The sequence below is a fragment of the Coccinella septempunctata genome, chromosome 9 (assembly GCF_907165205.1).
Source record: "Coccinella septempunctata chromosome 9, icCocSept1.1, whole genome shotgun sequence".
NCBI classification, from domain to species: domain Eukaryota; kingdom Metazoa; phylum Arthropoda; class Insecta; order Coleoptera; family Coccinellidae; genus Coccinella; species Coccinella septempunctata.
In genome coordinates this window covers 7,669,366-7,697,328 of record NC_058197.1, presented here as the reverse complement: position 1 = coordinate 7,697,328, position 27,963 = coordinate 7,669,366, and the positions used below count along the sequence as shown (strand labels likewise).

At 34.9% G+C, this 27,963-nt stretch overlaps 1 protein-coding gene across 5 annotated transcripts; it reads right to left on the bottom strand.

Annotated features, from left to right (window-relative positions):
• Positions 1-128: 128 nt before the first annotated feature.
• Positions 129-26,739, bottom strand: LOC123319805 (protein Malvolio-like). 5 transcript variants are annotated; one of them, XR_006538652.1, is made up of 13 exons: positions 26,531-26,739; positions 26,085-26,264; positions 25,135-25,324; positions 24,399-24,558; positions 22,403-22,647; positions 20,609-20,817; positions 20,498-20,545; positions 19,166-19,295; positions 15,932-16,184; positions 13,066-13,338; positions 8,935-8,988; positions 8,226-8,277; positions 129-347 (listed from the first exon to the last, which is right to left on the bottom strand). XR_006538652.1 is itself a non-coding variant. In XM_044906749.1 (12 exons), the coding sequence occupies exons 2-11, from the start codon at positions 26,262-26,264 to the stop codon at positions 8,964-8,966; spliced, it is 1,713 nt and encodes a 570-aa protein (XP_044762684.1). In that variant the 5' UTR covers positions 26,531-26,739; the 3' UTR covers positions 129-347; positions 8,935-8,963. The 5 variants fall into 5 exon arrangements, 4 of the variants coding, with proteins under 4 accessions (XP_044762684.1, XP_044762681.1, XP_044762683.1 ...); XM_044906749.1 differs by lacking the exon at positions 8,226-8,277; XM_044906746.1 differs by lacking the exon at positions 8,935-8,988.
• Positions 26,740-27,963: the final 1,224 nt, after the last annotated feature.

Below are 27,963 nucleotides of genomic sequence, written 5' to 3'. Positions count from 1 at the left end.
TTTTGCCCCACCTGTAGTTATACTCTGGTTGAAGTTGAAATATTACGAAAACTATGGAAATGACGATATTTTGTGTAAAACTTTCAGTATTTCTTAACCCGAGACATATTCTATACAAAAAAAATCAATATTGGAAACATCGTTTAATAAAATGGTATTTGTAATCACAACGAATATAAATTTCATACATTTACAGTAAAATGAGTAAAAACAGAATTCAATCACAAAATATATTGCCTGCAATCCTGTAACTAGGTATTCAGATTTCGGATGAAATGAATGAGTATTCCAATTAGAATTTTTCACTTAACGTTTCGCTACTCTGGAGGGTCAGCTCTGAGTTGTTCCTAAAAATGGAAGAATTATTGAAAGATCCCATTATATCAGTGCACAGCTTTCCATAGACGGCTGTGATCAGTGTAACTCGGGGCATCGGGTAAAAATCCGACGGTGAAAACCCGATGGTGTGAAAGGAGTCTTACGATGTTACAATAATTAACTAAGACACACTTTTTCGAGTAGGTATCATGAATGAAAACTTTTCAAGTTTTCCCATGATCAGAGAAATGAGTTGGTATCTATTTATGGATTGAATAATTAAAACCGAGTGAAAAATGCGAGAAAACGAAAATTTCAATATTGCACCAGTACCCTCAAACTGGCTCAAGCTTTTTCAGCTTCATTCAAGAAGTAGAGGTACCGCCTTGGTAAATTGGAGAAGAAGGAGAACAATACATAATACACAGAATCTGAAGAATAAAATGTGATTATCTGAATAAAAAGGTCGTCCAAATTCAATGTCCTGTGAGGGAATCTCAGAATTCTAAAATTAATATAATGCTGTGTTATCCTGAAGAAAAATAGGAATATTTTAATTGATCGGAATATTTCCGCCTTGATTTCATCGGAAGCATTGAGGTGAGCATAGATTTCATGCATAGAAACGTTGGAATGAAATCTGATGCATAAATATTCAAAATGTTGTCCAATTAAACAACTGCCTCAGCTAATTGCTACTTAATTATTGTTTGTAACACTCTGGTGAACCGAACCTAATCTTTTCAACTGAAACATTTTCATTGAATAGCGACAGTTATACCGGAAACAGCATAGTACATCCGTATTTCAAATAGCACACCCAGTATTTTATGGCACCATAAGAAAGACCATTCATATGCAATTTCTACAATGTGCCTTATTCGAGACATAAAATCAACAATTCTCGACTTATCAAGGATTTTTGCGAAAAAATGATGTTGGATATGTCATACAATTCTTTGAATAACAAAAAGTAGACTATCTGGAATAAATTGGTCATATAATGAGTAAAAACCTATTACATACTATCAAGTTGGTTTTTGTTTGGATCGTGCAATCAGTAATAAAATAGCAATAAGCTGAAGCAACTCTAGAATTTTCACCGCAAGTGGCCTTGCGGTCGAGCTCTTATTTTTTTTTTCCGAAACAGCTTGAACGATTTTTGAAATTTTGTGCGGCTTTGAACGAGGCACCGGATTATTTAGATCCATAATCGTTCCCAGTAAGCATGGCAGTCTAGTCTAGGACTGTACCTTAAAAGCCTGGAACAATTTAAAACAAATTGGATGAGATCCTGAATGGTTTAGATCAGACATGGACAACCTTTCTTAAATTGAGGTTTTTCCCATTATAAATGGGAATCGACAATAAGAAGAAATTAATGAGAGGCTCGAGATTTGAGTTGAGAAACGGGACGGTTAATATTTGGGTCAATTCCACTGGTCGTAGAGCGTTTTCTCATTCATTCATTGCTGTATCCCGTTACCGGGAATAAATCTACAAAAAGACATAAAACAAAGAATGAAAGAACAGACTTATAGTTTCTTAGGGCTAATTGTGACTGAAGAGACCGTGACCGTGACCTACAGATCCTTCCACACTCCGGGCATGGATAGTCACCAACCAGATTTGGCCGCCGCTGTATTCTTCTCGAGTCTCCATTATAACTGTGCACCATAGACCTCCACTGTGTCCTGTCTAACGCTAGTTGTTCCCAGTTATGATTGGCATTAACTGATTTCAGGGATTGATGTAGTGTTTCCTTGAACCGCTTATATTGGCCTCCTGGTTTCTGGACTCCCTGTGTCAATTCGCCGTACAGAGCTATTTTGGGGAGTCTCGTGTCTTGCATCCTCAGAATGTGGCCGCTCCATCTCAGTCGGGCCCTCGTTACTTGAGTCTCAATTGTTGTACAACTCGCGCGTTGCAAGATTTCTGCATTCGGAACTTTGTGGAACCATCTGATGTGCATTATCTGTCTTAGATGACGTTGTTGCGTTTGTTCAAGCTGTTTAATATGTCGCCTGTAGGGCGTCCAGCTTTCGCTTCCGTAAAGAAGCGTTGGGAGGACGACTGCTTTGTAAACTGCTGTCTTGGGCTTCAGATTGAGGTCGCGATTTTGAAACACTCTGTCCTTTAGCTTCCAGAATGCCCGTGATGCCGAATTGATACGGTTGTGTATTTCCGTGTCTGGGTTAGCCCTAGTATTTATGAAGCTTCCCAAGTATTTGAGCTACTCGACCTGTTCTAGAGTTTCATTCTCCAGGCTGATATGTGTTTGAAGGCTTTCTGGCGGACTTACCAGGATTTTGGTTTTGTCGATATTGAGTCTAAGGCCTAAAGCTTCGTATATATGTTTATAGGTGTCCAGCATTATCTGTAGATCCTCTAGACTGCTAGCGATAAGTGCGCAGTCGTCTGCATATTGAAGTTCCGTGACAAACTTTGTACGGGTTTTTGCTCTGAGGCGCTTCAGGTTAAATAGGCCTTCATCAAATCTGAATCTTATTCCAACACCTCTTACAAGCATACTCATTTCAGCAATTATCGAGAAAGCTATGGCGAAAATATTGAACAGTAAAGGCGCTAACACGCAGCCTTGTTTCATTCCAGAGTTGGTTAAGAAATGGCGGTTGTAGAGCCATTATGCTGTATTCTAGCGGTGTTGTTGGCTTTTACACACTGCTAAGAATTTTTCGGGTATTTCAAGGCGTTCCATGATTTTCTATAGCGCTCTCCGATTCCCCGAGTCGAAGGCCTTACTTAAATCGATGTAGGCTGTATAGATCCTTGATTGTTGTTCACGGGCCTTCTCTTGCAGCTGTCGCAGTGTGAAAATTAAGTCCATCGTACCTAGATTTGGTCGAAAGCCGCACTGGGATTCAGGTGAAAGCTTTTATAACAGTGGAATCAGATGATTAGCCATAATCTTCGAGAGAATTTTACCGGCCACACTAAGCAACGATATGCCCCTGTAATTGTTGCAATTTGACGTATCGCCTTTGTTCTTATAGAGGTTGATAACTAAAGCGTCTCTGAAGTTTTGTGGCACATCTCCTTGTTCCCAGATCTTGCGGAATAGCGCTAGGAGACTAGCGACTAGCTAGGATGAAGACAATGTCTTCATCCAGGGCTTTGAATATTTCCGCTGGAACGCCATCTAGACCTGGTGACTTTTTTTGAAGAGTCGAAGATGTCGCCGAGTATAGACGTGTGTGGCAAGTGCTCAGTGAATTTCATTGTTTCGAGCAAATATATAAAATGCTTCTTCTGTGAAAAAAAGTTTCACTTGAATTGTGTTGCCATCAAAGATAATTGGTACAGAATTCTCAGTGAAAATCCCAACATTTTCTGGATTTGTGAAACTTGTAAGGAGGTACAGTCGAAAAACAAGGGGACGGGTACAGATGATGGAATGTTTTCGTCGGAAAATGCGTTATTGAGACAGCTAGTGGAAGAAAAGGGTTCCAAAAATTCAGTCCTAGAAGAGAACATTATACTTCTCAAGGAGAAAATCGAAATTTTGAGTGAAAAATTAAAAATATCGGATAAACAACAACAAAAAACACTTAAGATAAGGAATGATAATAAAGATGTTCATTCATACTCCAGTGTAGTAGAGAAAGACAGAGTTAATACATATGATACAAATTCGATTGAACGAAATCAGAATCGTCAAACGGAACAGATTACAACTCATAACCTCAAGATAAGAGATAATAACAAATCAACTCTTTTCCGAAATGATCAAGTCAAAGCAGCAATAGAGGAAGCTCAATTGATTAATCGCATGAAGGAGATTTCAAACACAAACATAAGCCAAACTAACAATGATTGGCAGTACGTAAAACATAGAAGAAATCGTCGTATTATGGTCGGTCGCAATGATAATTTAGGGAATATCCAAACAGTTCCCAAGTTTGTGTCCCTGCATGTAACCAGGCTACATCCAAAAACTACACCAAATGATTTACTGGGTATTTTGAAAGATCAATTTCCTGATGTCAGTTGTGAGAATCATGAATCCAGACATCCTGACAAATATGTTTCAATGAAAGTTAATATTCGCCAAGAAAATCTGAAAGATGCTTGGAAAAAAGAAGTCTGGCCCATGGGTGCTGTGGTTTCGAAGTTTTTTACCAAGAACAGGGTACTATCACAAAAGGTGGACCCTCAAGAATAGAATCTCACAATACACTGCGAAAAGTAAGCATAATACATCAAAATGTGCAGTCGCTGGGAAACAGTATCGACAAGATGGAACAACTTCTCATGGATATCTCGGATTGTATTATATTATGTATCACAGAACACTGGAAATCGCAGGAGCAACTCTGTCTGATGGCATTGGAAGGTTTTCATTTAGCAGCAAGTATGTGTCGAGAAGCGGGAAAACATGGAGGATCGGCAATTTACATCAGTAATCTCTTCAAAACAAGTGAGTGCAAGAATATTAGTGACCTGTCAGTTATTGGTGATTTCGAGTGCAGTGCTGCTGAATTTTTTTTGAATAAGACGAAAATCATGGTTCTTTCGGTTTACAGACCTCCCAAGGGAAACATTGAGGTATTTTTCGATTTAATGGAAAATATACTATCTGAAAAAATTTCATCAAATGTTACTATATTTATAGCGGGTGATTTCAATATTGAAATGAAGGAAGATAACAATGTTAAAAATAGATTTTTCACACTCTTAAATCATTTTGACGTAAAAGCTCAAATTCATGAATACACCAGAATAACTGAACACTCTAAGAGTTGTCTAGATAATATCCTCACGAATTTAACTAGTAATTTGACATCAAGAGTTCTAGAACATCATATATCTGATCATAAGGCCCAAATATGTAGCTTCTTTATTAACATCAACAATAAAAAAGAATTAATTCGTAAAAGATTCTTCAATGAGAAAAATAAGGCAGATTTCTTAAAAAAGTTGAATACAAAAACTTGGGATAATGTTTATTTAGTGTGTAAATCTAGTGTAAATGAACAGTGGCATATTTTTATTAATGAATTCTTGTATTTGTTCAATGAATGTTTTCCACTGACAACTGTTTACAAAAATTCGAAAAAGACAGTTTTTCGAAATAATAAGGAAATACTGAAGATGAAAACACAATTAGATAATTTGTTGCTTTTATCACAAGGTGATGCTAGGTATAAAAATCAGTACAGTAAAGTGAAAAAAGATTATGAGGAATTGATTAGAGTAGAAAAATGTAAATTATATCACGAAAGAATTGAAAAATCTGATTGTAAAATGAAATCAATGTGGGCAATATGTAATGAAATGACGGGAAAGAATATAAGTCACGAAAAATTTATTTGTGATGATGCATTGAAACTATCAAATGACTTCAATAAATATCTGTTAGAAATTGTACACAATATTCAGGACAGTCAATGTTATATGCCGTTTGCTAGTAGAATCCCAGAAAATGATAGATCAATGTTTCTGAGACCTATAAATGTTACCGAACTACAGCAATTGACTGATCAATTGAAAAATAAACACTGTCGAGGATATGATGATATTCCTGTTAGTATTATGAAATCTTCAATCAGAGTAATACCAACTGTTCTCTGCTATATTATAAACAATTCTATGAGGTACTCAGTATTTCCTGATCAGCTAAAGCATGCAATAATTAACCCCTTTTCAAAAAAGGCGATCCAGAAGATCTTGGAAATTATAGACCTATAAGCTTGTTACCGGCATTCTCAAAAATTTTTGAACTGGTTATGACTTCGAGATTGCTTCAGTTTATGAATCAGCAAAACCTTTTCTCCCAGTTCCAACATGGCTATTTGCAAGGTAGATCTACTAATTCTGCCATTTTTCAGTTTATAACGGCAATATTGGAGTATTTAGAAAACAAAAATTTGGCTTTGGGACTTTTTATTGATCTTACCAAAGCTTACGACTGTGTGAATCATGATATTTTGCTATCGAAACTGAAGAGTTACGGAGTAAGAGGAAACGCCAACGAATGGATTCGTTCCTACTTATCTAATAGGCAGCAACAAGTTATTGTTAATGGAGCTAAATCCAATATACAATTTGTAGAAACTGGTATTGCACAGGGCAGCATCGCAGGACCGATTCTGTTCATAATTTATATTAATGATCTCCCATTAACATTAAATAATTTCTTCATCACAAACTATGTTGATGACACCAACATATTAATTCCAGGTACCAACTCAACAGAAATAATTGAAAAAACACAGCAATGTTTTTCGGAAGCTAGTAAGTGGTTTTCCATGAATAAATTAGCAATAAACCAATCAAAAACGAATGTAATGTTGTTTCGTACTCAACAAATACAAGTTTCTACTAGCAACTCTATTACTCTCCAAAATAATTCTGTTAAACCTGTGTCATGTACTAAGTTTCTGGGATTACAGATTGACGAGTTCTTAAAATGGGATATACACATAAATAAAGTTTGTTTGAAACTGTCCAGTGTTGGCTTTGGAATAAAAATAGTATCTAAATATATGAATACTGATACTATTAAAATCTTATATCATGCAAATTGTGAATCAGTTATGAGATTTGGTATTATTTTTTGGGGGGGGAATTCTAAGATCCAGTCAGTCTTTGTAGCACTAAAGAGAATTATAAGGACCATATGTAAAATGAGTTTCAGAGAATCTTGCAGAAGCAAATTTAGGAATTTAGACATAATGACTGTATATGCATTATATATTTATGAATGTTTGTTATTTGTGTTCAAGAATAGAGAGAAGTTTGATAATGGAGAAAGACATAATTATAATACCAGAACTGAAGACCTGCTATATCCACACCATAGGTTAACTTTGAGTGAAAAAGGTCCATATTACATGTGTATCAAAGTTTTTAATAAATTACCTAACCATATCAAATCCTGTAAAAGTCTTTCTAGATTTAAAAAGGATGTAAAAGAAATGTTGATTATGCTAGAACCTTATAGCTTGGGGGATTACTTAAATGGGGGAATTTAAATTGGTTTTTTGTTGACGTCATTTCATTTCTTATGTAGTTTATGTAAAATTTGAAATAAAGAAGATTATCTATCTATCTATCTATCTATCTATCATTTTTCATGTTTTTTATCGCACTTATGATTTCTGTTGAGCGTTTTATATACTCCCATCTGTGAACCTAGTGAGATTGATAAATTTTCCGTACGCAATTGAAAATCGAAAAATCTCACGCGGGCCGCGTGATATTTGCTCTCAAATTCGAAACGAAAGTTTCAAAACTGGATGTTTGTAAGAAAAATTGTCAATCATTTGAGGAATGATTTAGTGTCATTCCATTTCTGAAGTCTTCAATGCGCAACTTTTTTAGTTACTCGAAAAACTCGCATAGTACTTTTTTCTGAGTACAGTAGGTTAAAGCTGAATGAAGTATTAAATTCAAATATTTTTTTGGGCAAAAGTGACTTTCCCTTTCAACCTGGAGCAGCTGGCTCAAAATTTCAGGCCAGAGTATAAATAACTATTATTCAGGAAAATGAACATAACAAAACCAAACAAATGAACCGGTTTCCGGTTGACGTCGATATCTGGGACAGCCTGTGTAGTATGATTAGTTTGATTTGAAAAATTCGAAATATGAAAAAATCTACCGAGTCTACTAGAAAAAAGTATAAGGTTCACATTTCAAGTCCCTAGTTTTGAGGAAAAAGAAGTTATAGAAATTTTCAAAATCTAATATTTCGAGAACGAAGGATCGGAGGAGGCTCGGACCTCGGAAACGTTCCATACGTTTAGCTTTAGTTCTTGTAGTTTCAGAGATTCCTTTCAGAGGATATCGAATTTGGGACACTCTGAAAAGTATGAAATTCTTCTTCCGTTTCATCCAAAGCGGAATCATTGAATACCATAATATTAAGAATAAAGAATACTCACATCTATCAACTCTGGATTCTTCGCCGTTACATAGGTATTAACACGTTTTAAGCTAGTGAGCAAATAAAAAGTTAAAAAAGTATTACCACAGAAGAAACACAGGAAGCAAATAAACACCAACACCAAAGTAACTACTACAGATAAACTTTGAATCCATTTATTTGGTAAAATATCAGAAACCCCTAAATAAAGTGTTAAATGTTGAGAGAATACCAAAATTAAGATTATTAAAATTGAAAACCAACCTACATGCATTTTCTTAAAAACGGTTGGACATGTTCATGCAATAAAACTAAACTTGGTAAAAAGTTGATGAAAATCTATTATTCTACAAAGATTGAATTGGATGACTTTCACTACGGAGCGTGTTTCGTACAATATCATATTCAGGTGGTTAAGGGTCAAACCTTCTCACCTGATGATGTTATTCTAATTGCGAAACACGCATAGTGATTCATAAAACTATTTTTGATGAAAAAAGTGTGAATACGTTTTTATAAGTTTTCTTAGAATGAATTTTAAATAAGGATATTCATTGAAACACTTCAGTTTGAAATTTGCTTACTGTGTTACTCAAAAAAGACAGATAAGCATTGGGCAGCGAGATCAAACAGAAAGCAAAACAAATATAAATATCAATGAAATAAAACATTTCTCTGGGCGATTAGTACTCAAATAAACTAAGTATTAGAAACTGAACTTTGCTTACTCTAGAATTTCTTTAGAATCCAGTTAATTCTATGCAGATTCTTCCAAACTCTCTCTGGAAAAAATCAGTTAAGGAAGTGAATAGTCGACTAAGAAATAAATGTGACGATCAAGACTGGAAATTCGCAATGCGCATGCATACAATAGAAAGTTCAAGTGTGAGCCACTTTCTTATTAAAGTCGATGAATTTATATGCGAAAAGAACTCTGGTATTGGTTGATCCATAAATGATAGCGAATTTCATTGGATGCACTAAATCACAGGACATCAATTATAGATAAGGATATTTTGAAATTATTGCTGTTTTTATGAAAAGTATTCAATTCGAGATAGTTCAAATATAGACATAGAGAATGGACTGAGCATTCCCTATTGGGCTGTACAGTAAATAAATATGGCAGAAATGTGAAAGAGACAACCGAACTTTCGGCCAGTAGTTGTCTTTTTCTAGAATTTTGACACTTACGCCTATGTCCACAGAAAACGGACAAGTATTGGCCGCTTTATAGCTTTGTCTCGTTCTGCAGAGTAGACGCTTTCATGAGGGTAATGCTCAGAATGCTCAGTCCATTCTCTATTTCAACGAGTAACTATCAGAAGTTTATAATACCAAATTCTTTTGTTAAAACAAGCTTGGGGGCGATTGTAGTGACATCAAATTATACAATTAGGGCCGATTTTATGATCAAGTACTAAAAGCCTTTTAGGAAATAACCTTTCAAGTTAAAGGCCATTCAAATGCATTTTGATTACTGGTAATTTCACAACTATGACAACCGTCTGTTAACTAAAAGGCCATTTTAGGAATGGAAACGATGTCAGTATACCATGAACTGGGATGCAGTAGGTGAAATATTTGTCGGAAGAATATGTTGGAAATTCTGAGAATATCGACGTGGAATGTTGCATATGTAGTGAGAATTGGGCTTTCAATCGCAGCGATATTTTTAAGTCACGTCTCTATGAGAATACGAGAAATAGCCTAAAATGTTGAAAAAGTTGACCTCATATTTATTTTGTTGTTTGAAATTTTAACCGGTACGAAGTAGAGTTTCAATTTTAGACGTCGAAAAAACACGAATGTTTTTGCCGAATAAAATTTTCTATATTGACTAACGATGAACGAAATTATTTTGAAAAAATGTACGAAAATAGGCAATATTCGAAATTTCACAAGTCATCAGAAGAAACCATAGAATTACCGCGGTTCGGCCACAGCCACCTACAGTTCTCTACATTTTTTCTCAGATTTCTTTAGGTTCTAACTAAGATGTCTAAAACTCTGGTGTATTCACTGATTCGATTTTGTTTTTACTTTCGTGGGTATATGGGATCAGTTTTGTTTTTCAAACTGTAGGTAGCGCTGTTTAGAATTTGACAGAGCATTGTCAATTGATATTTGAAAATAATTTGAATACTTTACTACGACTCACGAATATGTTGTATTTATAAGCGATTATTGGTGTGTGAAAATGTATTAGTTTCGAGAAAGGGATGCAGAACATTCATTTATTCAACATGTCGTTCAGTTTTCTGTATGGACAATCAAGAACTACAGCTAACTAGCAAGCAATTCGGTGTTGTTGGAATTTGAGGCAGAACCAAATCAGATGAACGAACATTCGGGACAGATATTGCCAAGTTTTATGGCAACTTCAGCAATATTTCAAAGAAACTGTATTGGAAATACGTAATGTGAATTGTGAAAATGTATTGAGAATCAGAAATACATCCATCTATTCGAGTCTGTTCTTCAAAATATTCTGCATGAGTGTTTTATTAAAATCATATTGAATAACCCCCCTCACGAATTCAATTTGTCAAAGGGAAAACATCTTGAAGAAAAATAGTAAATACTCTTTCGAACCCTTATTCGATAGTGTTGAAATATTGACAGATTTGTTTTTACAAAGAAAATTAAACTGTTAATCACAAATAATCCTTAACAGCTGACAAAATGGGCCAGTTTATATTTTGCACTCGTTGATCGATATTCGATATATCAACGCAAAACAAAATAAAACGAGAGAGTATCATTGAACTTCCTTTGGTAGAACAAGGATAGAACGAAGCAAATGACATGGTGGCGCCGCCACGAAACTGATCCCATATCCCCGATTTTCTGAAATGTTGATGCTTGCAAAAAGAGACAAGTGCACACACCAGTGTTTTAGACATCTTAGTTCTAACCAATTTTATCACATTTTGATTGGGGGAACGAAACATAAAGATTGCTTGATGGACATAGATCGTTCTACATGCATATTTCAGATATGTTTTCGATTTTATTTTTTGGACGGCTATACTGAAATTATTTGTTTTTCATTTAGATGAGTTTTTTTGCCAAAAATTTGGAAAACCTATAGATCCCAGCAGGTGATTACTGCAAAAAAAAACAGGTCATTTTGCGACTCAAATTAGAAAATCGCAGATCCTTACAGAAAACAGATTTAGTTAGATCATCGAATGTCATTTAATTTCATCGATTATGGCAGTTGAAGGTACTTCCGTTGAATTTTTGTAAACCAACGAAAGCACTACATACAGTGCGATTTGTAATTTAAATCGAAGACAGTTTATCGTTATTCATACAGTTGAAAAAAAAACGATGACGTCATATCTCAAATTTGTGATCACTGTATAACATTTTCTTACATCACAAAGCGCGCAATGAAATATTAATCGGGAGCTTATTAACAACCGAAACTGTATTTGATTTACTGAATTTATTCCAAGTTAGATACTCGCTGTGTATAGTCAGGGTGATCCACAATGACCTGTGAGACTTTTAAGGAAAAATAATCTTAATTTTCTGCTGAAAATTTGCATCTTGGTGTTTTTGACAATAATCTTTCCACCTCTGCAACTTTTGGGTATACCGGAAGCAGTTTATTACTTTCTTGTATCGAAGGACACACCCAATATATCTTCTATTCATTCATATTTTTTCTCTTTTTTACGGAGAATAGAGTGAAATAATTTGTCCAACAATGATCATTTTCTCCTGTACATTTCCAGCCCAAACAGAGAACATTGTTACTGAATGGAAATATTTACATTGGTGAACATTTTTTGTAAAAAACCTCCAAAGCAGAAATATTAAAAAAATTGTCACCTCTCGTTTTCAGCATTTTTTTCGTAAGAATCCCATTAACCGTTAAGTTTTTACCTAAGGTGTAGCATACTGTTGAAACTGCCAACAATCTAATCATTCAAAGATATCCTGGGTGTGCAATTTGAAATGAGAAAGTAGTATATACGCTGTTTCTGGTGTGAATGGAAGTTGCAGAGATCTGGAAATATTAGAAAGTTCATTGTCGAACCATTACATGCAAATTTTCAGAAAATAATTGTGATTAGTTTTTCATAAACGTCTAATAGGCTGGGTGAATTACCCTGTATAGTGGGCGTTCAGTAGTCAAGGCTGATATTCTGTGTTTGAAGGTTATTCTCAGCTTCCTCCTTATTATTTCGTCGTTACCTCTATCAAGTTAGTGGTTTGAACTTCTGCTGGCAATTTTTCTTAAAAACATTCATATCGAAAACTACAAAAGAGGTAAATGTCAGTGAGATGTTCACATATTTTCAAATAATGAGCTAAGCGCCACGTTCAGATTTAGAACATCAACCTTCAAAATTCAAAAGAAAACTTGACGAATTTTTTTGAAAGCACGTTAAAAAGACGAAATAATCTTTTTTAATAGGCAATTATGACTATTTCTGGGAGTTCCACATAAATGATTCATATAAATACCGAACGAGTCGATGTCGCGAATTCATTGAAACAATAAAAAGCAACATCAAATTAATAAAATTCGCAAGTCATGAAAAATAGACAGATGCAGTTTTTAAGGAGAATATATTTTTGTGCAAAGTTGTCAGAACGTAACCGAAAGGAGGCGTTCTTGGAGCTGATTTTCCTCTCTCAATTGAGCAAGGCTTATTGTTTCAATTATGAGTTTGAACTGTTCATCACTCACACCAACCATGGACCTCAATGAAGAAGTGAAACCACGTTTATGATATACATAAAACCAATGGAATATTATTATATAAAGTGTAGTTTTGTTAGTATTGCAAATTTACACAAAAGCTTTGCTACAAACAGATAATATTGAGCCATTGGCTTACCTTGAATAATTAATTGGTTGTACGGTAAGTTGAGAGTTTACAGGTCCAACGACATAATTGCTGATGAAGTCGTATTTGAGCAGGCCTTCGCAACCCATCGAAACTGCCATGTGCAACACCAAGTAAACGCAAAACAGTAAATATAATACTCCGACAATGGCAACCAATACCAACCACGGCCAAGTAGCATAGTGTTGTACAGTTTGAATAACGAAGAAGGTATTAATTGCTATAACAACTATACTCAACAATATAGAGGCTACTTTGTTTACCCTGCAAATTGAAAGGAAATTCAATTTAATTGTTATTAAAAAAACAATATACACAGGTGTGTTTAAAGGCGTTTCTTTCCAATATAAAGCGTTTCACCAAAAATCACCCATACAAAACTTTAAAAATGACAAAGTTGAAAAAAATTGAAAATAATTACTAAAATAGATCCTAATACGACCCTAGATCATTTTTTATCTGAATTATTATCGTAAAACAATCGGAAAAAACTCCTCTCGTGATGACTGACTCGAAGCATACCTAGTACATTCTAGTTATTAATAAGGATAAATTCAGATGCATACCATCCGCCGATATGAATATCAACAAGTGTTACGATCTGAATAGAACTAGCCAATTTGCCATCGTCAAGGCCTTGACCTCATCAGAGCAACATAGCATTTTTCTCCGATGGAGAACGTTTGGAATTGATGGAACTTCATTCAATATTGGCAAGTGCTACTGGGTACTATACATTTACCCAGAGAGCCACCCAATATGAAACGGTTTCCGATTCAATCCCCTCCAGATAGCAACCAAGACGAAGACAATAGCATATGTCCCATATTTTCTCTAATTCAGTACGCCGATTCGCTTTGCGAACAATAGACGTGTTGATATTCATATCGGCGGGTGGTATGCATCTGAATTTATCCTTATTATTGTATTCATTGCCTCCCTGTTTAGGCGTGATCATTCTATTATTCTAGTTATTGTTTTGTCTTTTTCCGAGTAATCAATGTAAATTATTCCATGTGCATCCCAAAAAACTGTGGCCATAACCTTGTCGGGCGATTTCACCGTTTCTGGTCGCTCGCCTTCAAAAATCCACTGTTTTTACTGTTCCTATAGCTGTATTCGGGTTCGAACAAGAACCGTTTTAGAACTGTCAGGAGTTTGCGCATTATAATAATCTTGTTCGGGTTTTGTCAGAATCATCCTGGGACGATCCTAGAACTATCCAAATTCAGTAACTGAGAACTGATCTGGGATATTTTCGACGCATGTCCATGAAAGAGAATTTGTTGATAACAACCTAACCTTAATTTTTGAACAGGTAATCTGAGGATGAACCAAGTTTTCTTAGTGAAAGTTCTAATTGTGTTCTATTTATTTTTATTCTTTTGTTTTCATTAATTTTGCGAATTATGGAGTTCATACATTTGTTTGATAGAAATAGTTCTTCATCGTCCTCTTCGAACAGTGATAAAGAGTTGCCGAATTTGATGAAGATATCGCACCAAACTTGTTGATTCCTGAAATTTTATTAGGACTAACAGTAGCTTGAAAATGAAGGTTACGTTGAGGAGATTTCAATAAGAAAATTTCAACAAAAGAGTTATAATAAAAGAATTTCAACAAGATATTTTCAACAAAAGAGTCTTAACAAAAGAATTTCAACAAGATAATTTGGACAAAAGAATTTTTATTATAGAGAGTTTTCACAAAATATTTCGAACAATGGATGAGGATTTTCAAAATAACCACATAAACCAGAGATTGAGATTTAAATCTTCTTCATATTTTACGCGCCATATGACGTTTGATTCGCGTTCCGCTTTTCATGAAATGAGTACCATCATCGAACAGTTCTAGGATTCGAAACTAGGGCCCAACAGTTCTGCGCAGTTCTAGAACAATTCTGATTCGAACCCGAATACAGCTCTGGAGTGTAATAGTGTATCATTGCTTCGTCTACAGTTAATTGCGCAGAATCGCAGGATTGCGACGAAAAATCAACAAAATCGCCTCAGAATCGAATATACGATTGCGTTTATTCTCCGCTGAGAGCAAACTTGCAGAAATTTTTATCACACCCAAATTTTCGTGCGAAATTGAGAACACTGCACCTTGTGATATGCCTGTAGCCTCAACTATCTCCCACACTTTGATTCGTCGATCACTTGAATCCATATCATGGATTTTGTCTATTTTCTAAGGACTAATTGAACGATCCTCGAAGGTTATCAATCAGAAATTTGAAAAAGCACAATTTAGCCATTTACAGAATATTTCAAATTAGATCTGGACGATTTTTCCCCAGAAAAAAAACACAGGACAGACACAGAATCACACAAACTGTCACAAATGTAAACATTGTCCGCCATTAACGGTCGAAAACCAATAAAAACGTGGACGCCTTTTGTCGCCACTGTAGTAAATAAAGTCACTGTAGTTATAAATTTGATTTCTAATGACTAGGAAAATTTTAATGCGATTTTGAGTGTAGGTTCAAATAGCACCCCAGATGGTTGAGACAGAGATCTGATAAGTGGCGAAGTCACGACCATGGTCCTGCATTTCCTCATAGAGAATTCAATGGTAAAGACATGATTAATATGATTGAACTATAATATTTATGTATTGGAAAATGCTTCAAAAAATTAAACAATTCAATTGCGAGAAATTTTGTCATGCGCCCTTTGAGAAAAGTGATGAGTTTCACAAATAAAAAAAAGTGAAGTGGATAATTTGCGTACATGCAACCCCACTTCACTTGGTGGATGTCTAATACGTTATTAATCACTTTCCCAACCTTGAGACACATGTATACAAAAAAATTTGAATTCATCAATAAGTAACGATGAGATCTTACCATCCATTCACGAACTCTCCCATTATTTGAGGATTACTGGTGAAGGCAATGGTGGGTATTGTAGCAAAAGGTAACTGCAAGCTCATAATTGCATTAAGGATGTCATTCATACTGGTCATATCCTCAATTTGACTGAAAAATGCAAGACAAAACGTAGGAATGATAGCTATTGATCTCGTGAAGAATACCCGTTTCCACCTGGGCCATTGAAGGTTGAGGAAACCCTCCATTGAAAATTGTCCCGCATAGGTACCTGTGAAACAAGATTAAGACATCTGAAAATAATAGTAGGAAAGCGTGAAAAAACTGCAGCAGATATGAGAGAACGCCAAGAAGAGAAATGATAATTGGCTAGATATTCACAAAAATTAGTTTTTTAAACACAGACACGTGTTTCGCTGTTACAGCAGCATCTTCAGGTGGGTGAAGGTAAACTTATTCATTATCGGCGACATCAATCCAATAATTGGCTAGTTCGATTCAGACCGTAACATTTGTTGATATTTACACTGCTCAAAAATTGAATTAGATAATTTGCTTACATAATACAGGCTGCCTGGTGACGTAAGGGACAACGTCTAAGTGGATATAGAGGACCTCAAACTGATTGAGAATTTGGCTTTCAAATGTCTCATTTATGAAAAAATGGTAAATCTATAAACTCCCATATCTTCGTTTATATGTTGAAAGTTTGGATGATATTTCACAAGCAAGTTCCTATAGGCATTCACCGTCAACACAAGAAAAAAAAATTAAAAAAATTGCAGGACCGTATTGAAAAATTCCAATTAACGTCAGGTGAGAAATATTACACGGTATATGAAATAAAATAAATTTAAATAGAAACAAAATGAGAAAAGATTTGTTTTTTGTTTGAATGACACACATTTTCTATTGTTTTTATGATATGTTGAAATCGGAATATTACAAATTTTTTTTATTCACCTCATGAAAAATAATATTCCTGATAGAACAAACACTGAATTCGAGGCGCTAGAATGAGCCTGATTTCAAATATTCCTTCAAATCTTGAAATCCATTTTTATCAATTAATCGTTTAATATCATAAAAAATTTCAAAATAAAATTTGTTTGTATGTGGAGTAATGAAATAGTTGCACACTCAAACACAAAAATAGAAAAAGTCGAAAGTATAATTCATGAAAAAATCCTAGACTAGTTCCATGCATAAAAAAATATTGCGTTACCATAGCAATGAACAATAACTCATAAGAAGTGTCAGTGTGAAGTTTGAGGTCAAAAGGGTAAACCAGAGTTACGCAATAAATTGAAAGAAAGAAGATGTCCACCGAAATTGTGGAAATCGAAAAATTGGAGAATAGAGCCATCATCAAGTACCTGTATTTAAAAGAGTTAAGAGGTAAAGCAGATTTACGAAGATATGCTTGATACCCTTGGTGATCAATGTCCTTGGTATGCGACCGTGAAAAATTGGACTGCAAGCTTCAAAAGAGGTAAATTTTTCATTGAAGATGATGACCGATCGGGAAGGCCAGTTTCTGTGTCAGTACCCGAAAATATCGATGCAGTTCATGACATGATTTTATCAGACCGTCGAATTGGGCTAAAAAGGTTATCTGAAGCACTGAATATTTCATACGAACGCGTCCATCATATTATAGTTCACGTCAATATGGACAGGAGAGAAATTGCTGCAAAATGGATGTCCAAATGTTTGAATGTTGACCAAAAGCGTGCAAGGGTAGAAGCATCGGCGTTTGACCTGTGCTCGTTTCGAAAACGAATAACCGAATTGTTACTATGGATGAGACTTGGGTATATTTCTACGATCCAGAAACAAAACAACAATCGATGGAATGGCGACACTCTGGTTCTTCAAAACCTAAGAAGTTTCGTGTCCAAAAATCTGCTGGAAAAGTTCTTGCTTCAGTTTTTTGGGATTGCTATGGAGTAATCATGATTGATTTTTTGGATAAGGATAGCGGAAAGCTATCCAAAGGTGTTTTGTTTTTGCAGGACAACGCCCCTGCACACAAATCTCATATTGCCATGCAAAAAAATCGTGATTTAGGTTTGAACCACCTCATTCACCAGATATGGCTCCATCTGACTATAATCTCTTTCCTCAACTAAAAGAAAGTTTAGAAGGTCGTGAATTTTCTTCCAACAGGGAGGTAATGAAAGCTGTAGAAGTCTGGTTTGCAGAGCAAGAAGAAACATTTTTTTTAAGGTCTAGAGACCTTTGTAGGTTCGCTGTAATAAATGTATCCAATTAAGAGGAGAATATGTTGAGTAATAAAATATTTTGACATAGAAATTTTGTTTGGTTCTATAGTAGGCTAAGAATTTTTCAATATATCCTCGTATGGTTAGGTGTCTACATACGTTTAACCTGCCCGAAATGACAACAGTAGGAAGTACAGCGACAACATAATGGAACAATATAAAAATTTACCGTCTGTTCCGACATTCCTGAACAGTACTGTCAGTATTCCCAGAGACGATGCCTATTGGCCCAGTCGTTCGAGTTCTATTGTTATTCGATTGCGGGCCAGTAAAACCAGCAATATCGGAACAGGCCCTTTACCTGGTGCAGTCTGCAGGCTTAAAAAAGGTTCTTTCTGTTACAAGTATCTTGAAATCAATCCGATATTATAATATCGGTTAGGACCTCCTATAGCTCTTTGTAGTGCCCTTTCTCTATTCGGCATTGAATCAATGAGGTCATCAATAAAACTTTGAAAAATATGTAATGTCTGCAGTAGGTCAGATAAGCGGTACGTACACTTGCTATGACATCGCAGACCTGACATATTCAATAGAATTTTGGTCTGCAGAGACAGCGGACCAATCCATTTCGTTTCTGCTACGCGTTTCTATACGGTCGTTGACCATTCTGGACCGGTGTGGAAGAGCATTATCGTCGATTGTGGCTGACGCAAAGAGAACAATAATAGGTTCTACAAGCACCACACCTGTGTGCCCATTAAAACAAATGCCTCCCCAACACAGACTGAGCAAACACCCAAAAGGGTTATCAAGTTCCTTGTATTCTTTTTCAATTTCAAAAGTATCAAGGACCATACCTTGTGTGTCCCTCGAATATCCAATTCAATTTTTGAGCAGTGCGTATCAGTGGTGACATGCGTCTGAATCAATTCTGTTTATTGCATTCGTGACTCACTGTTTTAGGCGTTATCTTATTTTAATGGAGGATTATTCTACAGAACATCACCGGAAGAAGAAAGCATACCTGTCATGGTGGAACTTTGTCCAGCTGCCAAAATTCCAACTCCCCAAATATATAATGCAGCTAGTCCATAAGTACACCCTAAGAATATACCTCCCTTGTACAAGTCAGCGTCAACATACTCATTATTGTCCTGAAAAAAGAATATAATCATGAAATGAAAATTAAGAAATAACAAACAGTAAACCGTTCCTTCCAAATACGTTTATATAATAGCTTAATTGTAATATTGTGATAAACGTAGACCGTTCACGTTTGGGGAGAACTAGCACCAATACTGAGCTGAAAATTTGAACTGAAGGGGTTCGAACTATCCGACAAAAATATTTTCTCAGAAGAGTAACTTTCAGGTATGCCGGAAAATGCATACTACTTTCTTATTTCAAATGGCAAACGCAGTGTTTTACGGCACCATAAGTATCTTAACGAGTCCATTCAAACAGAATTTCAACAATGCACTATAATAACGTTGGTTGGTTTTGCTAGGTTTTCACGAAAACTGACGGATTTCTACCTCAGAATATATAATTTTTAATATAACAACTCCTTAACTATGAATAAAATGATTTGTTTTATTATTCATGACTACTGTCGAGTGGCGTTATACAGCTGCCTAAGATTTAGACTATTTGAAATCAGGAGAGGAGAAGGAGCTCTACCGATTAGGAAACTGAAATAAAGGGTGTCCCGTTTAAAAAATACCAGTTCACATAAAATGTTTAGGTTTACATTCTGAGTGTACATAAAACATTCTTCATATTGGCCCATTTAAACGTTTTTGTAAGGCCAATATTAACTGAGATAACTACTGAGTAAAATATAAACAATCACCCAGTTCAGTGAGAGTAAACGTGACATAACACATGAATGAATTATGTTCGGTCATGGGCATCCCAAGGGCTCTGTTGACATCGTCAACGGATAGACGGAATAGATAATCTCGTCATTACGAAATGAATATACTACGATCTCTGTAACTTGAACTAAGTTTATTTCTAATATCTTAATAAACATTTTTATTACTATTATTATGAATTTATGACGCATATGGACAAAAAACGATTAAACTTGCTTCACGATGAACCAGAAGACGTTTTTATAATTGTTATAAGTTTATGTAATTGAAATGAAATATTGAGAGGATACGGAAAATATACATCTTCGAACATCAATATCCTTTACTTTTGACGAGCAGTTTATTCAAATAATACGGTTCAAAACATTTTTTCAAACTCTTCGGTGGGGACGACCATTTCGAAGAAGAATAGATTGATATTGAGTAACCACATTAGTTTAATAATCTTAACCAAAAATAAAAAATTAAAATAAACTTACTGGGAATATAGAACCATTTATAGATGGATAATGCGAACACTTTTGTCTCTGAAAGGGAAAAAACTCATGAAGAATCGAAAAATATTAAATAATCAAATAATAATAGCTTACAAGTTCCGAATTCGTTGTATGATACAACCCATGTGCGAAAACTGAGACCACAAACACATTAATTATAAAACTGACAGCTAAGGCTATTGCAGCTTCTATAAAGAAATAAAGGTTGGCATCTCTAACTTTGGCGGGTTTAGTTCTATCGATATCACGGGATTTGACTAGTGCCGAGTGAAGATATAAATTATGGGGCATGATCACAGCTCCTAAAAAAAGTAAAAAGCAATAAAAAGCAACTTAGCGGGAAGATAATGAAATTGATAACAGGGACGTTAGACGTTAAGGGTGTTATACCCTTACTCACGAAGCGATATTTCTGCTAGATGGCACTATATGAAAACATTCACATCCCACAAAGGCAATAGCTCCACCCACATTCTTCAGGAAAAGATCTTTTGCCTGAGGGGACATCAAGCGAGGGATATTTCGAATTCATGTTTATTATCCCTAATAAAAAAGCCCAGCTGAAGTTTTGGCTTCTTTCAAATCATTTCCAATTGTAGCAGTTTCAGCGCTATGTTAGCTACAGAGACCGAAAAAATATAGTGTTGAAGATCGTCTTTGGTACAAAATGAAGTGAAACGAGCACAAAGAAATATCTAAACCACTTTAATTATTTTTTATGCATTAATAAATCGAAAAGTTATATTCAGCATATTTTTTAAATTTTTATAAAGTTTTATGGACTTTCTTTATCCGGCCATAAAGTACTCCCCCGGTTTTCAGTTTCTTCTTGTACATAAGCACTATCACTAAATTGTGGCAAAGAGGGTCGCTTTTCTTTCAACCACTGAATCAAAGTTCGAGGATGTTAAATAATTCTGCTTGAACTGTTTGCAAAGTGCATTGTTATGCTGGCCACGAGTTTTTCTTCCAAATCTTTCAACATTGAAGAGTACGATATTCTATTCATAAGAATATCTAAAAATTTTGTGATGTCTTTTACTTCTGTTCTGGATGACTTCTTTCAAATAGGGAATCTTTAGATCTGTATGCAGTGTTTAATTCGTAACGTACCAGGGTGCGTTTTCCACGGTCCCCTGATGCAAACAAGGAGACAGGAACAACCCTCGAGACTTCTGTATTTTTAAATATTTTCAATTCTCATATCAATATCTTTTCATTCATAAAAACTATGCACATAATATGTCACATGAAAAAGGTTAATGGCCATTTGCACTGTTTCAGTAAACAATGATTAATTCGTGAACCACTTTTCAGCCTTGAAATTTTTCTCACCAAACGTTTTGAGGTTTAAGAATTTACTTTACTGAAACAGTGCAAATGACCATTAGAATTCTCAGGAGACAAAAAAATAGGATAACCATTTGATATAGGAAAGTAGGATCACACACAGGCCCTCTGAAACTCCCCGCATATATAAAAATAGGTTTGTTGAAAAATTCTTTATGGATTATTGAACTTCTTTCTACACAGTAGAAAAAAATTCATCCTTTACATTTATAAATGTGCTTCAGTGTTTTGCTGATAAAGTTAAAGAAGGGGTTCGAAACTTGCCTACGCCTTTATTTTTTTCCCTAAATTCCAATTTTAGTCGGGAAAAGTTGGAATATTTCCAATATCTTGGAAAAACGAAACTTTGGTCAACATCTGCACCGTCTTTCTTATTGCAACCCTTCGAATGCTGATGCGATGAATGTTCTGGATCCTCATCCTAGCAATTATTCAAGCGACAAAAAAAATCCGATAAAAGTTTCGAACCAAGGACTAGTACGCAATCAATTCCGAAAAATCATTGATGAACATAAAAATAAACCAACAAGAACTCACCTACAATACCAACTGCTTGCAACAATGCACTTGAATCACAACCTTTACACCATGGAGTGAACATTCCCTCTAAAACCTCGTATTGGTTTGGTTTGGACACCACGAACTCATAGCCAAAGCTCAATCCCATGATTGTTATCAAAGTACCAAATACTAGTTCTAATTTTCTGAGTCCATATTTGTCAAGGAATAAAAAGGTGAAAGTATCTATTATTGTTATGAGAACTCCTTGCCAAATGGCGATCCTGAAAGAATTTTTTTGTATAAACTAACTCCTATTTCTTCAAATACAATAGATTTCTGGATCAAATGGCACAATTTATTGTTCATGGTAGGTATATATACATATACAGGCTGGGCTTTTAAAAACGAAACAGACGAGATAACGGGCGGAATAAATTTATTCCGAAAAAATGCTCGGACACGTCGATTTTTGTTTCGAGGGGGACCACTTTTAAGGTCAAATTCACAACTATATCGCTTTAACCCTTAGTGTTAGAACACCAACCCCTAAATTTTGAATAGGAAGGATAGGATGAGTGATACCTCATTTGAAAGGCCTTTTTATCCTGAATTCGGCGTATTAATTTTATTCTCATTTAGTTCATTCGTTTTCGAGATATTCAATTTTGAATTTCGTACATTACAAGTCATTCCGCTAACCATGCTATGTGAAGTCATCAATTATTTTGGCTAATTCATTCTGTGGTTACGAAGGTAACCGTTAATTGTCAACATTAGACGACGAAATAATTATTATTGGTTCATACTTTCTTCAACAATTAAGGTGAAAATAGTTTATTCTTTGGCAGAAAGAACTGAAATTATTACTTTATTTTTCATTGTTGATGAGAGAAATGAACATTATTTTAATGTCTGGTGAATGGCAGTTATGGAGTTTCATCAAATCTACAGAATAAATGAATAATAAATTCGCTTCATTCAGACAGCTTGCTTGACGACAATACCATCGTTGTTTCAAATTCAAATGTCAATATTTCAAGAATCAATGAATCAAATGAAGAAAAAACCAATATGCTGAGATGATGAGAAAACCTTCTACATGAGGCGACATCTTCCTTATTGAAAATTTAGGGGTTGTTGTTCTAACACTAAGGGTTGAAGCAATATAGTTATGAATTCGACCTTAAAAGTTGTCCCCCTTGAAACAAAAATCGACGTGTCCGAGCATTTTTTCGAAATAAACTTATTCCGCCCGTTATCTCGTCTGTTTCGTTTTAAAAAGCCCAGCCTGTATGACTAGTAACTAATTAATTAATTACTAATCGTCATAATACCGACTAGGAATCTCGCTATACATACATGAGTTTTTGCATAATAATAAAAATAATGCTCATGGTAAGCTCACGGAAAATGAAATCCCACCATATTCTTTGTTTTTATTCAATTTTCTAGTTTCAGACAAGTCTAAAAAAAATTAAATTAATAGTTTTTCAACCAATAACTGCTGAAACAACAAAGATTATGGTGGAACTTCTGCCCAACCCTGTATGTTCAAAGGTCCGCAACCGCCTCATTTGGGTATTTTTACCCACAAAATTTCTCAATTTTTTATGCAAATTTGATTTGCTTTTCAATAAAATAAAAACAATCATTAGAATTGCCTTGGAAATATGCTAACCTATTTGATTTTATTGACAATGAAACTTGCCCAGAAATAGTTTAACTAAAATGGAGTAGCAACTTGATTTATTATCTTTTTCTTTTTGCTCCTTTTATTTAACTTCCTTTATTCTACCCAGTTCTTTGCCTTTCACTACTTTTCAAACATAAAGAAGTGAAGTTTTCTTGACATTTAGTTAAAATTTTGAAAATATTAACTAATTGGAACTACCGAGTACATAGTAGGTAGCAGAATCATATGGACATTATTTAGAATTTGTGTGAATGGTCTAACCAGCTGTCAAAAAGAAGGATAGAAACGGTATAGTTTTATATTACAGAATGTATGAGCTGCAAAAAATAATCTACTTACCATTTATTCGAGAGTAAATATATAGCGATAGCAGTTCCAATGACCTCTTGCATATCAGATCCAATAATTGCTATTTCTATCATTAACCACAATATAATTCGAGGAACTTTTTTGTATTGCCTATAACACATTTCTGCAAGATGAAGTCCAGTGACGACACCTAAAAAATAATTCGCCCACTTGAAATTACTGCTTGCTTGAAAATCAGTTTCAGACAAATAGAAGTTAACTTTCTCAATATTTTCGAGAATATAGATGCGCCGCCAGAGGACATCTGGCAAATTAACTACTCGTCAAAAGTTGAAGGTAGAGGTCCTTCTATTTGTTGACTTTACAAAAATGCCGAAAGTACTTGCCTATCAGCGGAGAAAAAGTATCAGGATTTGCTATTTTGAACTGAAATCAGTTCATTCTAATAGTAACCCTGATATTTTGAAATTGATGATTCATCAGAAGGTATCAAATATATTCGATGTAAGTAAATTCATAATATGTACCATCTGAATCTGAACAACCTATATTTTAGCTGCAAGCTTCTATTTGTATACATATTTAAAAAACAGATTATTATTTTATTTTTTGAAAGGAGACAAATTAACGCAAAATCCTCAACTTTTGATGAGCAGTTTGACCTCCATGAAATGTGCAAAAGATGTTATATCAATGTGGGCTCAAAATCCTACTAAACTACAAAAAACTTGCCAGATCCAAACCAATAATTATCTAGTTTCATTACCCAGCCTTGCAGCAAGTCTTTGCATCATCAAACCCAATAAGGTAGCAGATAACAGAATCCATAATAACCTATACTGGGCAACAGATCCACTCTTCAAATCGCTTTCTATGTTTCCTGGGTCAAGGTATGCTATAGACATTAGGAAACCAGGTCCAGTGAAAGCCCATAATTTTTTAAAACTGAAACTTTCCTATAAAAAATGGAGGAATTCAAATACATGTATCGAAGCTACATTACATTTGAAAGAAATTTAACTTAAATAAACATTTTATCAATTCTCGAAATTGTTAAAAATTCTGAGGAAAAAACTTGCAGTGTATTGATTGTTTGTCGACTTTGAGTTCTTTTGTCAGAGAAGTCAAAACAGAAACTCGGAAAATTTAAGCAAAAGCAGTTTCCATACAAATACTACAGGTTCCATTCTTTTGAAAAAAATTCGTCCTATGAGTCTTCAGAGAAAAGAAAGCGTATGTTACCTAGTGGCCGCTCTGAAACGCAGCTTACCCAAGAACGGAGGATAAAAATAAACTTACAATTTTTCAAATACTACTAAAAGGCTTGAGGATCTAAGAAACCAGAAGAAAAGCTATAAAATTAAACCTGTAGTCACACTGATAGAAATCTTTCAGAATGTAGAAGATTCAAATTCAGATCATTGCTCAGTTAAGGAGATACTTTTCAGTAGATAAAGAGTTCAACATTAATGAAGTAGAGATAGTTTATACAACTTTCCTCCCTCACACAGTCATTTTGATGAAAGTCAACAAAGTTATAATACCAGCAATAATGATGGGAATATGTATTTTCTGATGTTGCCTCAAACAACTGGTTTGTCTCATTGATGAAGAATTTGTTACCTCACTAATGATGAATTCTCTACTCTTAGGCACTGCAAGATCGCACTACACTTTACTTTTTTATAGTACACAGTGAATAATGGAAACACTTGCCTTGTCTGATTCAGGGATTTGTACTTTTTTATCAGAAAAGTATGTCTGGACATTTGTTAATAATGTTGTTTCGCTAAGAGTTTCTCTGATTTGGGGAGTCGTACTTGGTGGTGAAGAATCCACAGCAACATCTTGCGTTGGAGCATCTCCCGACTCCAAGTCATGTGTTTTAGAAACCATCTAGAATTTAAAATGTAGGAAGCATTACTATATTTTAAGGTATATCTGCAAGATCGAAACTAATTCCATGTCATCTACCTTGAAAAAAGATAATGCCACCTTACACGAAAGTAAATATCCTATTTACAAAGGAATCAAAACATAAAGGAATTCTAGTCTAGTGCTCACTACGAATAAACATATTTGTTCGAGATTTCACGATCTTGAACCAAATTTAATACTTATTCTTTCTCCAAGTGCAGAAATCATATTTTGTTGGTACTAACCTTCTTGGAGTTTTCTTCCAGATTGTATCAGTTTAGAGCTTTGAAAGGAAAACATTAACTTATTATTTCATTGTTGTATTGTTTTTATTGCTCGATGTTCACGTGAATACTTTACATAATAAAGCTACATTAAGCGAAACCAGAAAAGTGGAAACTCCAGTCTCCTGCAATGTTTTGAGAATTTGAGGTCACAGAGAAGAATGAATGATGAATGACGTAAGCTGCCAGATTCCAGCTGAGTACCCGAAGTTGACAGAACAAGAACAAGTGATTTGACGACCAGTGGCGTAGAAAAAAAATTAATTTTTTAGGAAGTTTGTGAATGCAGGGGTGGATACACTTGGCATGACCGATTATGCTTTCAATCTGTATTAAGCTGCATTCACAATCAATTCGCGGGCCGAAGTGCACTTCGGCACGAAATTTACCATTCGCAATAATCTTGGAACCAAATACTCAAATGAATCAAAAATGTAACTGATCAAAACATAAGCATCAGCATTATCTATAGCCGGCACGAAATTCCTTGCCGAAGTGATAGTTTGCAACTTGCAAGAAATCTTGTCTTGAATTTCATTGTGAATGGTAACGGAGAACGCCATCTGCCAGGCCAGAGACAACCTGTCTCTGCCATCTGCTAAGCTTCCGTGCCGAAGTGCACTTCGACCCGTGAATTGATTGTGAATGTAGCTTCACACAGAGTCAAAAAGCGTAATATTTTTGCTAAAAATTCGAAGTGATTAGGGCCAGTGCAATTATTTGGGAACTGAAGTTGACTTTGTTATAATACATTACATCATAATTCTTGTAAATGAAGATAGTTTAATCAATGTCTGAAAATTTTCTTTTTTCAGAATTCAATTCTTGTCCGTATGCCGTAATTTTTCATTTAATCATAATTTTTCTCGAGAATGGTGCTTCGCATGAAGCATTCAATCAAAATACAAAATCCCCGGGGTTAAAATGCAGAACTATAAGTTTAAGTAATGTCTGGATTATTCCTCATAAAATTATTTTCACGTGTGCGAACAATGTCATTCCATGTTCGATGTGGTTGGAATTTCTTTCTTGTTATCATCGGCAGACTTTTTCTGAAAAATAAAAATGTCGAATGCGTTGATGTTGATATTAATTATACTCCAGAGATGTAGATTCTATATCTCTGTTATACTCACCTACCGATTGTTCTGAGTAGAAATCACTTATATAGTCACCATACAGCTATTCACCTAATCAATTCACTGCTAATGCACTCAGTTCGATATTTAGTGTTGAAAATGGTTGAAAATAGGGGTAAAATTCGCGTAGAACGTCGAATAAGCTAACGATTTTCTTAATTCGAAGAATTCAAATTTATCTTTTTTCGGATTTGAAGCAATTTTCCACTACTTTCATTTCCATCGTAGATGATATACAAAAGATTGAAAAGGTAG

Excerpts from the sequence above, each read along its gene's own strand:
- LOC123319805 (XM_044906746.1), bottom strand. The coding sequence starts at position 26,264 with ATGGTTTCTAAAACACATGACTTGGAGTCGGGAGATGCTCCAACGCAA. Across the intron at positions 20,546-20,608 it reads ATACAACGAATTCGGAACTT|AGACAAAAGTGTTCGCATTA; the intron begins GTAAGCTATTAT and ends TTTCCCTTTCAG. Across the intron at positions 13,339-15,931 it reads GGAGAGTTCGTGAATGGATG|GGTAAACAAAGTAGCCTCTA; the intron begins GTAAGATCTCAT and ends TTCAATTTGCAG.